This window comes from Mustela lutreola, chromosome 6 (assembly GCF_030435805.1).
Source record: "Mustela lutreola isolate mMusLut2 chromosome 6, mMusLut2.pri, whole genome shotgun sequence".
In the NCBI taxonomy this organism is placed as follows: domain Eukaryota; kingdom Metazoa; phylum Chordata; class Mammalia; order Carnivora; family Mustelidae; genus Mustela; species Mustela lutreola.
The window spans coordinates 77,620,498-77,635,715 of record NC_081295.1 but is presented as its reverse complement, the minus strand read 5'-3'; the positions used below and the strand labels follow the sequence as shown (position 1 = coordinate 77,635,715).

At 35.4% G+C, this 15,218-nt stretch overlaps 1 protein-coding gene and 1 long non-coding RNA gene across 14 annotated transcripts in view; one reads left to right on the top strand and one right to left on the bottom strand.

The window, feature by feature from the left end:
- The window catches only part of TRDN (triadin), a 390,017-nt gene that overhangs the window by 68,610 nt on the left and 306,189 nt on the right, over positions 1-15,218 (bottom strand). For 10 of the 12 annotated variants that reach the window (XR_009354661.1, XM_059177681.1, XM_059177674.1 and 7 more), the window contains one exon: positions 12,962-13,000. The exons of the other annotated variants lie outside the window; for them this stretch is intronic. Coding sequence is in view for 9 of the 10 variants with exons in the window: in XM_059177681.1 (XP_059033664.1) it covers positions 12,962-13,000 (39 nt within the window). In the remaining variant the exon portion in view is untranslated. The remainder of the gene's footprint in view (positions 1-12,961; positions 13,001-15,218) is intronic. 12 annotated transcript variants of the gene reach the window in all.
- The window catches only part of LOC131833843 (uncharacterized), a 36,375-nt gene continuing 27,267 nt past the window's right edge, over positions 6,111-15,218 (top strand). For both annotated transcript variants that reach the window (XR_009354664.1, XR_009354663.1), the window contains exons 1-2: positions 6,111-6,195; positions 7,937-8,036. This is a non-coding gene — a long non-coding RNA (uncharacterized LOC131833843). The remainder of the gene's footprint in view (positions 6,196-7,936; positions 8,037-15,218) is intronic.

Genomic DNA, 15,218 nt, shown 5'->3' with positions numbered 1-15,218 from the left:
GAGAATATTCTGTTCTGAAACCAGAAATGTAGGAATAAAAGAGACCGTAGTTAATATTATTTCTTTTCTGTTCTTCTACACTCAAATAAATAGTACTATGTTTCTTTCTCAACATGTTTTATGTCATCAAGAGCTAAATTTGAATAGCATATGAAAGAAAAGAAAAAACTCCTCATGTTTGTCCACAAGAGGCAACTGAAACATTCCTCTTGGAATATGATTCAATTATTAAATATCAACCCTCCTTCAAGCAGCTCACAAGTGTGAAACAGTCATCATAGGCTTGAGAAATATTCCCATGTGTGAATGTTTTGTTGATTCACTAAACTGAAAAACCAAAAGAATATTTGATCTAAGAACATAGTTTTGAAAACTGGATGATAAACTGTGTTACAAATAGTAAACAAGCATATCCAGTCATAGGAGAAAGAAAGAAAAAAAAAGATTGAGACTAGGTTTAAATAATTAATAAAACTAGCATATCTTACAATAGCAAAGAAGAGATAAACCAAACAAAACATTAACATGAGGGAACTGACTCTTGTAAATTTTGCAATATTTTGTCAAAGTAACTCACAAATTGACCTGGAATCAGAGACCTTTCTAATAGAGTTGACTTCTTAACAGGCAAGTGTCTAAGAGGCTTTGAGTTTTTCTTTTAATTTAGAAGAGCCAGACCATCATCTTCTTCTATGGCAAGTTATAAAGACTTCTGCAGTGTATTGCTTTTGCCTCCCTGAAACATCTCAATTCAAGTCTCATTACCACCTTCCTCATTACCACCTTATCTCCCTCAATTAGCTTTTAGATTGGGTTGCAACTGAGAAGGAGGATTTTCAGTGACAATTTTATAAAAAGGACTTAAAAAGAGCATTTTTTGATGCCCATAAACTACAGAAGGAAGAAAATCATTCTGGGTGAAGGCTGAAAACTAAAAATTGACTTCTGGGGAATTCTAAAACATATACTGTAACCTCTGAAGAAAATGACATATCTAAATAGTGGTTAATAACTCTTTGTTTATACTAATGCATAAGTACAGTTTAACAGTTTTAAAGGAAACCATCTCAGAGTCCACAGTCTCTCAAGGACTGAGGGTTTTGGAGGGGAGGGGGTTGGGGGTTTGGGAGAACCTGGTGGTGAGTATTATGGAGGGCACCAATTGCATGGAGCACTGGGTATGGTGCATGATAAACAATGAATTTTGGAACAATGAAAAAGACTTGAATAGAATAAAAAATAAATACATGAAACCATTTTCTTCTCTTAATAAAGACAACTTCCTTAGGAACCACACAGCATGTGTCAGCTGAGAAAAACTGTACCTGTCATAGACTGATTCAGAAGCAACTAATGGGACTATGTTTGATTGATTGAATTGACTAAGAAATATTACATCCCCAGTCTCCAGAAGATAGAGTTTGTGTAAACAATTTAAGACATAGTACTCAAGTCACCGTTAAAAATAGAAAAAAAGGAGAAGATTTTAGTACAGAAGTGGCTAATCAAAAGTTAAGCATGACAAAACAAAATTTTCTTTCCTTTTGGTAAGCCATAGAGCCAATGATTCTGTCTCAGATTTTGAAAGACTATATTAAATCTTCATTCTGGAAACTTGCTGTCTCCCGTACTTAGGAGTCTAATTTAAGATAACATGTTAAATATTTATTTTGTGCCCAAAACCATGCAAAACATTTTAAATGAAATACTTTAACATTTATAATAAACCTCATAAGGTCAGTTTATCCATTTAGTAAATTAGGAAACAGGCTTCCAGATCCATTTGACTGTATAACTGAAATTCTTACTCATCTGTTCATTCAGAAACATTCACTGAGCTCTTATTATGTGCCAGGAACTGTTTGGGGCAGAGGAAATACATGAAACAAACTAGCAATCAACCAGTCCTAAGGAACATATAGTACCTGCCCTGCTTTATTATTAGTATCATCTAGAATTGTTGTCTAAGAATGATTTAAGGCTTATAATTCAAAATAGAAGGCTTATAATTCAAAACAACTTCAAATGTTGTATTTTAGGTTTTCTGCTCTTGTTCTTCACCCCCCTCCCTCTTCTGCCTCCTCTATCATCTCCATTATTCTGAGAATACAATGGTAATATTATACTTGAGGTTCTACATTTGGCAGTAAACTGTATCAAGGACATGTTGGCAAGAGGAAGGTATACTACATTTTAGGTTACTTAGAAGTCAAAGAGGACAATTTGTGACACTGGAAGTCTTTTGTTCACGTGGAGTGTGTGAATGAGGCTATTGACATGTTGAAAGAAGTCAGGTTCTTCTATGAATTTTGTAACCTGGGGTAACATTTGATCTTTATATTAGCTTCTTTGCCTCTAACTTGGGCAAAATAATGGATCCTAAATCATAAGATTATCATGACATCAAATTACGTTTTATATATCTGAATAAGTCCTTCTGATTATTTAATCACTCCACCAATATTAGTTATTTTTTTCATTTTCCAAGATTTGAATTAGAAGGTATCTAATAAATGTCCTTGAACATAGTAAAAAATCATTACTGTTTTCTTGATTCATTGTTTCTTTTCAGTAATAAACCCTCCCAGCATATTATAATGACACATAACTGTTGACTACACAGAAAACATTAGTCTCTGATAGAAATGGTTGTGGACTTGCTGTCTTAAAGATTTACATGAGTCTGTAGGGATAATTATGAAGTATTTATCACCACTGTCACTTACTAGCAAGCACTCAATTTTCCATATTAGTGTAATTTCAATACAATTTCTATCCTACAAGAGAATGAGGACCCCTGCCCCCTAAAATTACATTAGAATTTTCTGTCTTCTTATTTATGCAAAAAAAATGAAATTTTAAGATAGCAATGTCTGGTTATAAATAAATTACACATGTTAGCATATCTTTACTGTTCTAATTGCAACACAACTGAACATTATCTCCAGTCTTTCTCATTTTGTTTCTCTTTTCTTTTTTTAATTCATGTTGTCACTCATTTTTTAAAAATTCTATTATCTTTGCTCTACTGCTTCCCCAAATCTTTTAAGTAAATGTAAGACATAATTTCTCACAGTGCGTTTGCTATTATATTATAGAAAAGATATCATGGTTGAATAAATTTGAAAAGCATTGGGTAAAAAAAGGCTCATCTGGTTTCTTTTCTATCAGACTTCCCTAATGTGTTCATATATATGATAAACTCTAAGCATTTTTTCCAGACTTACTTAACCTCAAAATTCTTTCATGTACCAATAATTATAACTAGTCTTCTATGCAAAACACTGCCAAACACAAGTGCAAGAAATAGCTTACTTAAACTGAAGGACATCCTCCCACTCTTTATAGTTACAAAGAAAAACTTCACACCAATAATGTTATTGATATATACCCCTTAGCTGAACCGTATGAAATTACATGGTTTTTAAGGAAGAAGGACTTATTTCACGGTTTTAAAATTAAAAGTGGTACTACATGAACCCCTGTGGTAATATTATACAAATAAACAAGTAACAGATGAGAAGATCTATATTGGAAAGGAAATGTTTTGATCTTTGTGGTAAGTATTTAAACAAAATGAAATACTTTTAGGTGTGATATACACAAATCCTTTCTCTCTCAGGTCTTCAAAAAGGAAGTGAGTGCATGCCTTAATTCTTAACATTTTTCCATGCATTATTGTGTTTTACTGACACTGTAAACCTGTAAAGTTCTAAAGATGTTTGCTGCTGTATCTCTGATAGATTAGGAACCATTTAAAACAACAGTTTCTCTGATATCACATTTTACTCTCTTTTTATTTTGCCATGCTGTTTACCTAAGGAGTTCACACTTATTCCTTTTTCAGAGAAGTCTTTAAAGTAATAGTCTATAATTTTTACGAAGTATATAATGTATATTTTCTGGCCCCAATTTCTGGTCTCCAACTAAACACCTCAAACTATAGAAATTTGGTTTTCCTTTTATTTAACTCCACTAAAACTGCTTGTAAGATCATCAGTAACTATGTCATACATTCCAATGAATATTTTTCAGTTTTTATCTTACCGCAAATTTCTGTTACATTTGACACTTTGACAACTTCCTCCTCCTTAAAATTCTTTCCCTTCTCAGTTTCTGAAACAATATATCAAACTTCTAAGAGAATTCCTTCCCTCCTTTCTTAAAAAAATAAATAATTAACTCCTTCAAGCTTTTCTTCTCAATAGACTCCCAACACACTAGTGTTCTTGGTTTGTTTCCTTGGTCCTTGGTCTTGCTCCCTCAATTCCCTTGGTGGATGTCAGTAATTCTCATTGTTTAAGCCAGCACAACTTTGCCAGGAATTTCCACATCCACTACCATATTTTCTCCCCAGATACCTGATAATCATACCTGATAAATGCCTATCCCACAGGTACCTCTAATTCAATATTTCTTTTCCCCATAGATTATAAACTCTAGGAGGACAGGAACTTGACTATATTCACCTGCATAGCACAACACAACTTGATTGTGTTTATACTTGTGCTTTACAATATTGCCTAGCCCTTTGTAACTGCTCAGCAAAATATTGTATAATATATATGTCAAAAATGTACATAATATATAGAGCTTCCTTTTTTTCCCCTTAAATCTGCTACTTCTTTTGGAAATTCCAAATACAGTAAATGACATTACTTTTCACATACTATTCCAAGATAGAAACCTGGGGGTTATCCTGAATTTTTCTCATCCCCAACCCTAAATTATGGCAATTTTACTTCCTAAATACTTGTATAATAGCTCTCCTCTTTTCCTTCGTACTAATGTTCTACCAAGATCTTTTTACTAACTCTAGAGGTGTCAGTGCAAGATCTCATCACCCAGAAAACGGATTTCCTGAAACTATTGGCATCCTTTTATCTTCAATTTCTGTGGTTATTCAGCATCAGCTTTTTGAAATTCTACTTTAAGCTATACCTCATTTTGCTTAAAGACTTTTAATTGTTCCCAATGTCCTTTAGCAAAAAGGACACAACACTAACTAGGGAAGCACAGTTTTTCTGTTGCTGTTCTCTTAAGCCTTGTCTACACCTGTTCTCGACTCACTTCGTTCTGAAGTGAGAGTGAAATCCTTGTCCTACGCGGTTCCATCTAGTCGAGGCTTCCATGAATCTGCCTGTCAGAGATGCCCTGCCCAGGCTTTCTTCACCCGGTTTATCTTTACGCACTTTCTGAGACTATTCATATGCCCTTTCCTTTGGGAAAATTCCCCTGAACCAATAGGCTGGAGAAATAGAACTGTCCACTGTATTGAGAAAGCACACTCCGCACAACTTTTCCTGCTTATTTGTTTGATTTTATCTATTTATTTTTGTTACTGTTAGCTCTTTATTTAAGGATCTCTGCCTTGATATGAAATATTTCTAGAGAATTTATGTTATTCATCTTTATATCTTCAACACCTAGCACACTTTTAAATACATGGTAGAAATTCAATAAGTTTTTATTGAACTAAACAGCCTCTGATCCTACCATAACTTAGTTTCATTAATTAAATTGAGATTTGCTTATTTCTACAATTTATAGGAGCCCTGCCTATGCTTTCTGGTTAACTTAAAGGGTATATACTATTTAAGTGGTATGTGAGGTGGATAGGAGAAGAAAGAGACGAAGAAAGAAGAGAGAGGGAGGATACATTTTCTCTTGTCAAAAGATCCAGTTAATAAAGTATACACACACACACACACACACACACACACACATATATATATATATAGTAGGTCCGCTGTAGTAATTTTTAGATAGTTATTGCTTGCGTTTAGTTTACATGATGACAAACATAAATTGAATAAACAATAAGAAACAAGTTCTTTGAGCGACGTGAGCCACAGATACTTTGATGACTGATAAGTGTGAGCACATACAGCTTTTCTCTGGCTAAATCACCTGTTGTGATCCACCAATTGTGTCAGTCTTAGCCAGCTGGTAACATATACAGACAACTTACTCTTTGCATACATATTTTGCTAGCAAATACAGGTTTATTTATTCCTTTTAAGCTCAAACGAATATGCAAATATGTCCAGCACTTGTTTGCTTGTGCTGTGTCATAAGAAATAATGTTTCCTCAATCATTTCTCAGATGACCGAAGTCCAGAAATCATCCATCAAGTGAAACAGCAGATGGACAATGTCAACTACAGTTCAGTACTTGTGAGGACTTCACTGCTGGTGAGGAAAAACCATCCAAAGATATCTCCACTCCAAATTAGCCAAGTTTTTGGTAGAGAGAAACTTCATGTTTTTCTTCCCAAGACAAGGGCAGCAATAGATATCTGTTGTGGAGGCCGAGAAAACTAAGGCCATCCCACCTCAAGTTTAGCTGATGTGGGAAACAAAGGGAGAAGAAAATCATTAAAATTCCTCACCTATTGACAAGCCCTTGAAACAGATAGAGTGGCTCTCCCCTGGGGATTTAACTGCCCTCACCCTGAGATTTTGCTAAGGACAATCCTAGCCTGACCAACCCCCTACCCTGACAGGTCTGACCAGAATCCTGTAAGTCTACTTTAACAATTCCTTTAGGAAAACTTTATCTCTAAACCTCCAAGATAGTGTTGAGAAAAATTCCCAAGTATATGACCCACTGATATACATATAAAGGGTCTCACAAGATTTTTATTATATTATTATATATATTATATTATTATACCTTTCCTCAGACAACAACTAGCCCCTCAAGGTCCTGGAGACCTCGCTTCCAAAATTCCTTAGAGACTTACATCATAACCCCCTTTGTCCTCATCCACTGCCGAGTCCACCCCTACTCTGCCTTTAAAAACTCTGACTGTAATCTGGCTCAGGGTCCAAGTCCCTATGGGTATACTTGGGCCCAAGCTTAAGCTTGTTAAAATAAACCCTCGTGTGATTGCATCAGTGCTTGGCTCCTTGGTGGTCTCTCAGACGCAAAAACTCGGGCATAACATCTATCATATCTCAAATTTTAATGAACATACTAATGACTTGGGGATCTTGTTAAATTCTTATTCAGCAGTTATTGGTAAGATCCAAGATTCTATATTTCTAACAGGCAGCCAGGTGGTGTTGCTGTAGTTTTGAGGACTACACTTGAAATAGCAAGGGTATAGATGACGAACTTTTATATTTTTCTGTTTTTCATGGATTTGAAAGTACCTTCACATATATTATATCAATGAGCCTCACAATAAGTCCGTTAGATTGGCATGAGATCTGTTGTTGGTGGTTAAGAAAAGAGATTCAGCACTTAAGAGATTTGTTGTAAATCTCTTCACATCTACTGTCTCAGAGCTCCTCTTTCTAGCTTATCTTTCCTTTATTAGTCTCTTACATTTAAAAAAAAAAACCAAAACTGCCTCTACATGTCTTATACCACAAAACCAAGACAGATGTCAAAAATATATTTTAAAAAATATTAACCAATTCCTTTCTTCCCATAAGAATGATTTTGTTGACATGTTGTGGCTCTGGTGGCTTCAGAATGACTTCCTGTCTCAGAAATTAGAGAAGACTACACAGCTCACAGCAGAGATAACATAGGAGCTTAGATACACAGTTAGAAGAAACCCTTTCAATAATTATGGATACCAGATTGTATGGTAGAGGAAAATGTATGTAACCAGACCAAGGCTGGAGAACTCATGGTGCATGTTTATAAGCAGAGAATAGTGGCGGGTGGGAAAGTGGGCCACCAAGACTGAAGGCAAGGTTTGTGGGTAAGATGCTTTTAATATGGGCCCAAAGTGAAGGAAAAATATTCAAAGACAGTTTTGAGTAAACAAAATTCCGCAGATCTGGTTCTCTTTTTTAAATGTCTGTGTGAGTTCATGGGGAGCCGTGGTAGTGGTGGATTACACGAAAGGAGAGCACAGGAGGAAATATGGTGGGGGTTAGTTTGATGTAGTAGCAATGGATCTGGCTCTGTTCCCTGCAGATACTCATTTAGGAAAAACAACTCACATAGGCGTGTGTTGGATCTGTCTATGAAGAGGAGATGGAAATAAGAGGATTGAGTCACAGATTTATCTATTCAGGTAAGAGATGATGAGAGCTAAAACTATGCTTTTACCAAGAAAGGAAAAGAAAGAGGGGAGCACAAATTTGGGAGATACATAGCTTGATACCTAATTGGACACTGGGTTCTGAAAGAGAAGGAGAAGCTGCAAATGACTCCAAAGCTTAAGTCAAGGCAACTGAATGGTGACTCATGAATTTCATTTCTTGAGATAAGGAGCAACCATAGTAACAACAAAGACAATGGAAGTGCTTTGAGTTCAATCTTAAACAAAGTGACCTGTAGGCAGAATAAACAAGTGGAAATGTTTGACAGTTAGAAATACAGCTGTAGAACTCTGAAGAGTTTGTTTATGAATATTAATATTCTTGATAGTTAAGAAAAATAATTTATTACATTACTTATGCAAGCTTTTTTGTGTTTTTAATTATATTATGACTTATAATTAATATCCATTGCTTCCCGAAAAGAACACTTAGCTATTCTCCAATTACCTAATGAAATGCACGTCCTATTTGCCATCATTTTCATTGGAGGGTAAAAAAAAAAACAAAGGAATTTGGTGGCTAATAATATCCCATGTCAAAAATAAATCATTATAAATGTTGCTCCAGTATTTAAAAATGTAGTCATTTTTTTTTGTTTTATTTTTTAACAGCATTGGTTAAATGGTTTAGTTTTTGCCGACGAAAGTTTTTTGTTTAGGTTTTTTTTTTTTTTTGGATACAAGAGACAGTAAACATGGTTAAATATTGTGCAGGAGCCAGTATATTATGAAGCAAGAAAACCATCCTCTGGTTTTGGCAACGAACATGTTAGTAGTTACCTTCACATGGAGAGTTTAGGAGAAAAGATCATTCTGCAGGAGTGGCTTCCTTCATGGATACTTAGTTTTAATTTAATCTACCCTTTCATTATTCCCTCAAAGCCCAGGGGCCTTTTGTTCTTCCTCATAATTAAGCAAATTCCTTCCACTTACAGTATCCTAACTTCTCTCAACTGGGGACAGTTGTCTCCCAATCAGTATCTCCCTCTGGATTTCTTGTTCCTTCCCTCCCTGGAATACCCCACTGGACTATCACCAACATGAGAACAACAAATATGTTTCCTTGATCCTACCTGCTGAAATAAAATGTTTTGCTTCTCTTTAACCAAAAACTCCTGGAAAAAGCGGTTCACTCTCTGTCTCCACTTACTGATAAGTCCCTTTGTTAACTCTTTCTACTTCTACTGGTCTACTGAAAATGCTCTCCTAAATGTCACAAGATGACAGACTTTTGTCAAATATAATGACTTTTTCTCAGTCATCATGTCTCATGTGTCTCATGTTCTTTCTGAGACATTTATACTGCTGACTTCTCCACGTGTTCTTGTGTAAGGACCTATTTAGTCAGAGGCCTCCATCCAGGTTAAACAATAACCGTGTTGCTTAACCGTTAAACTGTCCTGCTCCCCTTCCCTCAGGGGACTTACTTAACAAGTCCTGTAAACCAGCCCCAGGTAACAAAGCCCAGATACAAGAATGGGTCAGGCCAGATGGAGACATCTGATCAGTTGGGGGTTGCATACTGTCTCCCTAGCTACCAAGGAGTATGGACCCCACCCTTTGGGAGCCTTTTGGGTGCCAATTCTAACTAAGGTGATAGGCTAGGTCAAATGTCTACTAAAGGGTAAATCGTAATTCAATTGGTCACTTAGCATCACTGTGCAGGTTTCTCTGTGTGTTACAATTTCAATGGCTACCTGTGCGTGGCCAGACCCAACCACATGGCCTTTGCCCTTAAAAACTAGTCTGTGAAACAGAGAAAGGTCACCCTCTCTTGTAAGAGGTGTGGCCCCAAACATTCAGTCTGATTCTTGATGCTTGGCATGGAATAAAGCTTTGCTTGACCTTTGCTTTATATCAGTCTCACTCCTTTAATCACGGACCCATTATTGGGGGACATATCACTTGAAAGGGTCCCTGCTTGGGACGCTGAAGCACTGTATTTCCTGGTCTTCCAGGGAACCCACTTTTACTTTTCCAAGAAGCTGTCCTTCTCTTCATTCTCCACTCCATGTTACTTTTTCTCAAACAGCTCCTTTTCCTTTTTGCCTCTGAACTCTAAACTTCTAAATTCACACATACCAAACCTCCTCTGAGGGTTCCAAGTGAATGCTCCCAGTGTCCAAGTGTCTCTAGGATATCTCTGTGTGGACGTCCCACCAGCATCTGCCCGCCTGCACTGCCTTTGCAACCTCTACGTTTGATCACCTTCTCATCTTCCATGCTTGAGACCTTGGAGTTCGGTATAACTAATGTCATCAACACCTAGTCTTTTCCTATGAAACAGCTTGATAGTTCTAAATGCAATGATAGTGTAGTACAGAGAATATGACTGTGTTTTCAAAGTGTATGATTTCATGTAACTGAAAGAATATATAACAAGATGCTATTAGTATTTTCGGGGGTTGCTAGGTTCCTGCCTTTTAAAAACTTAATTCCTAATAATTCCACACTGTAGTCATAGCTATAAATAATCTTAAAAATAAAAAATTCACTTCCTCATTGATTCTTCTCTCTACCAATTTCTCTCATCATCACTTATGATTTACTTTTTATTTATTTTTACTTTTACTTGCTTTCTCCCATCTTTAATATTTAATTACTGCAAAATCTTGAGTCAAATCTCTGATTGAAAATTCTTTCTGTAGGAGTTCACCCCACACACCATTATATGCCTCATGATATTACTTTCTTCTTCCATGTCATATTCTAAGAATCCAAACTTTTCACTTTGGCCTCCAAATCGCCCTTTCCTGGATTTCCAGAAGCCCCCTCTGGCTACATACCAGGGCTGCTGTCTTGCCATCTTCTGTTCCTCTTCCTCATTTGGTGCCTAGCATCTGCTTTGGTCCTTGGTCCTCTCCTCACAGCCTCCTGCTGATAGCAGGCCCGTCCTTCCCCTAAGCTAACTCCTTGATAGACTGACCATGTACCAAAGCTGAACCAAAAGGCAAGCATCAAATTGATTTTTTTTAACAACCCTGCTGGCTTGTTATGATGATATTCCTTTGATAGATAAAGAAATTGAAGCTCAGAAATCTTAAGTAATTTGAGTAAAGCCGTGTCCTTAGCAAATGAGAAAAGAGTCAAATTCACGTCTTTCCAGTCTAAAACCAGTGCCGCTTCCACTGTCTCAGCTGCTCTTGAATTTTCCTGAAATCCTAGCATAAATCCATCATCTCCCTGAGGTTTTCCTTGATAGATAAGACCATGGGGGGGGGGGGGGCTCCTCCCTTGAGTCCTCTAGAACACTCATCTATAATATGATTGTCTTGTAGCCATCATTTGCTAGTTCATGTTTAGTTCCTTGATTCTACTCTCTTGTGACGGAAGTAGTATCTTATCACTTGTTTGTAAGTTTTGCCTCACCAAGAACAATCCAGAATATATGGCAGTGAGGCAGTGATATTAAGCATAATATATGTTTTCAATAAATTGTTGATTGATTATATAACATATGCCATTAATACTAATTTCTCTTTCCTTTCAGGAAGTTAAAAATAAATATAACATAAAGATAGACATAAATATTTAATGCAAACTAATAATAGGAAATTTATAGTGCATATTAGTTTTCCCATTACATACTAACAGTAAAATAAGGCATCAAATACAGCGTTATGCTTACAGGAAGGAGTAATGTCATGTAATTTTTATTTGGTTGGCAATCTTTCACTGACACCAGGAAGAGTGCTAACAACAATAGGGCAATTTTTATGTGTAGTTTCCCATTTCTGTCAATATATCTAAAGCTCAGTTATAAGCTTTGATGTTAAGACTCAATATATCATATCTTTATTATGCACTTTTCTCACTGTGTAAAATTGGTCACTTTTTTCCATTTATCTTTCAGAGAATGCAGGCTTTCAGATTTTATAAAAGCACTCAAAATGGCTATGTTTTTTCACTAAAAAACCAAGAAATTCCTTTTGCTATGTTAATAGTACTTTCAAAAGGAGTGACAATCATTCAAGTTAATATTTAATATGTACATAGAAGGGTAAAACGAGTATTATATATAGGTTAAACTTTGTAGAAATGAGTATATACAAATACTTTAAGACAATGATAAGTTTGTCTGTGTGTACCTAAAACTTTCACTGTATGGGGAGATAGAGATGTAAACATTTTTGCCTATGTAAATATAGACATATAAATATCTTCATATAGATATAAAATATTTGGAATAAGGTTAGTTAGCCCTAGGAATATTGTCATTACTAATTGGAATTTTTAGTTTTATTTTTCTGCATTGCATTCTATGATGTTTCTTCTAACTGTTAACATCTGTCTTAAGGCTACCCGGCTAATCTCTTGTCCTCCCCACTCACAGAACCTGTTTTCAGAAATTCTATTTTGCCTTCTTGGTCATTGATTTGAAAATTGGTGACCAAGAAAGCAAAGGATTACCATTCCAAAGAATATTTTCATATTTAATTAGTGGGAAAGGAAGTGGTTGAATCTAATGTTGACCCATACAAAACCACTGTTTTTCCTATAAAATTAAAAAAAAGGGTTGAATAAACATAATGAACATAAGAATAAGTTTTAGGCATTTGTCGCGATCTGGCTGAAGGCAGATCTGCAATTCAAATCAAATTGTCCCCTTAGCACTTTGTAAACAATGCTCTGTTGCCCATTAGATGAATAAGGACCAGCAATATGCTAATAGTTCCAGTGCTTTGATGACATTATCCAGAAAACAAAGAATCTATTTTAACTTTAAAATACCTTCAAGTTTATTGCTTATTACATTTAAAATAAATGGGATGGGGTCCATCAGTATTTTTGTAATGTTTTGAGCATCTCAAGGCCCTACCCATCTCTGATTATAAAACTAGCCATGTTCATAACAAACAGAACATCTATTTATGTGTAATCTTATCAAGTATCCTTACCTGCTTTGAGCATCTTTTCATCTTTTTTAATATCAGATTCTGGGGTAAAACATACACATACACGAATACAAAGAAACAGGGGAAAAAATCAGCATTTGAAAAAACCATACAAAAGAGTTTTAATAGATTTTTCTCATCTGTTCTCAATTTCAATTATAGTTACATACTTTTATCAATATGCAATGAAACATTTGTTCTTAGTAAATTATAAAGTAACAAGCAAAAGGACTTGGATTTTAAAATCCACTTTGCTCAAAAAGTTTCATACTAAACATACTAAGTAATTTGGCATCTTGTCTTTAATAAGAGCTCACTTTTTATGATTCAGAAGTTCTCTAAGTAATACTAATAAAAAATTAATAAAAACCGGGGGGGAAAAGTGTGGTAATTTTTCCTAATTTAACCAATTCAAGCAATTTATTATTTTTGACTACATACGCTCAATTCATGGAGCGCCACCTGGTGGTTAATTTAATAATTTCAAATTGGTATAATTCTTGTTTTTATTAGTATTAGTTACTAATTTTACAAAATAAATTAAATTGACTTAAGTTTAGTATAATAACATAAAACCTTATCAGAATGAAGTATTTTGATTTTTTAGGAAATGATTTTTGTCTAAAAACTGCATTCCAACTTAATATCTGTATTGGATAAAGATATAGTTTTATAAACTTCATGATACCATCCCAAACAAGGTAATTGTTGACTATATTTTCACATTTCCTGGTTTTTCCTGTTGTTTAAACAATGGTTCCTAGGCCTTATAGTTCTCCTTTTTTGGCATAAAGTCTTGTTTTTATTAATGGAATGGTTCCAGTGTGTTACAATTTTTCCTTCCAATAGCAGAAAAGCAGATCTCATAGTTGTGATACTTTTTAAATACAGTCTGTGTTATCAGAGATAAGCTACCTGGATTTGTTTGAATTCTCATTTTCTGGAGTTACAAAAAAAAAAAAAACCAAAAAACCACCCACCAATCCTCATTTGTTTAACACCAGAATTTCAATAGTAGAGAATTACATGGCCATTCACACCCTACTTCCTATAATACTTGAATGCATAGCCTGTAAAAAGTGGTATCACTTTTGCTACTGTTGCCCTTCAACACGCCCTGGCACACATTCCTCTCTTTTTAGTTAACACATTTGCTGAACTGGGTAGGGCAAACACTATCTTATTACTTTCCATGTGCCTTAATGTTATATAAAATTTTGTTATGTAAGTTTTCACTTAAGTTTTATTTATTGTCTGTGTCCCCTTTTTAGATTTTAATTTCCACAAGAACAACAACTGTGTCTTGTTCACTACTGAAATAACAGCATTTGTTCAAATATTTGACACGTGGTATATGGTCAAAATTTTATGGGATGAATGAGTAAGTGAACAAAATGGTTAATGTAGAAAGACCAAATGGCTTCCCCTGGTGCATCTGTAGTCCTGGATTGATTCATCTCATGCTTCCAGAGCTAGAAACAAAATTTCAGTGTCCTAGGATGGGATCACAAACATGTTGGTCATCAAGGAGAGCTGTCTATTTGAAAGCGTTGCTTCCCACTCTACACATGGCTCTCTCCCCATCAGTCACATTGTCGTTGCTGTCTTGCAATGGAATTATCTTAGTCTTAATGTTTGTCGAGAGATCTCAGAAACATAAAAGTTGTTGAGAAGATTTTTATGAATACAATATGAGAGCCAACTTTTATCTTTTACATGGAATTTTACAAACACTCTTACGAACACCCATTGTCCAATATGCATATGCCCCTTAGACCCTCGTACTATGATGGAACGGCTGACTTTTGGTCTTGTGCAAATAGCACTTACAGTGTGACCTCACATGTTATGAGTTCATGGATAGTGTAAAAAGAAGCTTTGGGGGGGCGTCTGGATGGCTCAGTCAGTTAAGTGTCTGTCTTCCTTCAGGTCATGATCCTGGAGTCCTGGGATCAAATCCCACGTCGGGCTCTCTGCTCAGAGGGGAGCCTGCTTCTCCCACTGACCCTCCCCCGTCTTGTGCTCTCTCTCATTCTTTCTCAAATAAATAAATAAAATCTTTAAAAAAAAAAAAAAGAATCTTTGGGTAATATAATCTAGCTTTAAGAGCAAGCTCACTTGCTAAGTTTTGTGATCTTGGGTATTAAAACCCTAAATCTCAATTTTCCTACAATGGAGAAAATAATGTTGTAAACATCAATGACAATTATAAGTGATATATAGAAAGAGCTTAATTATTTTAAAATTATGCTCATAAACT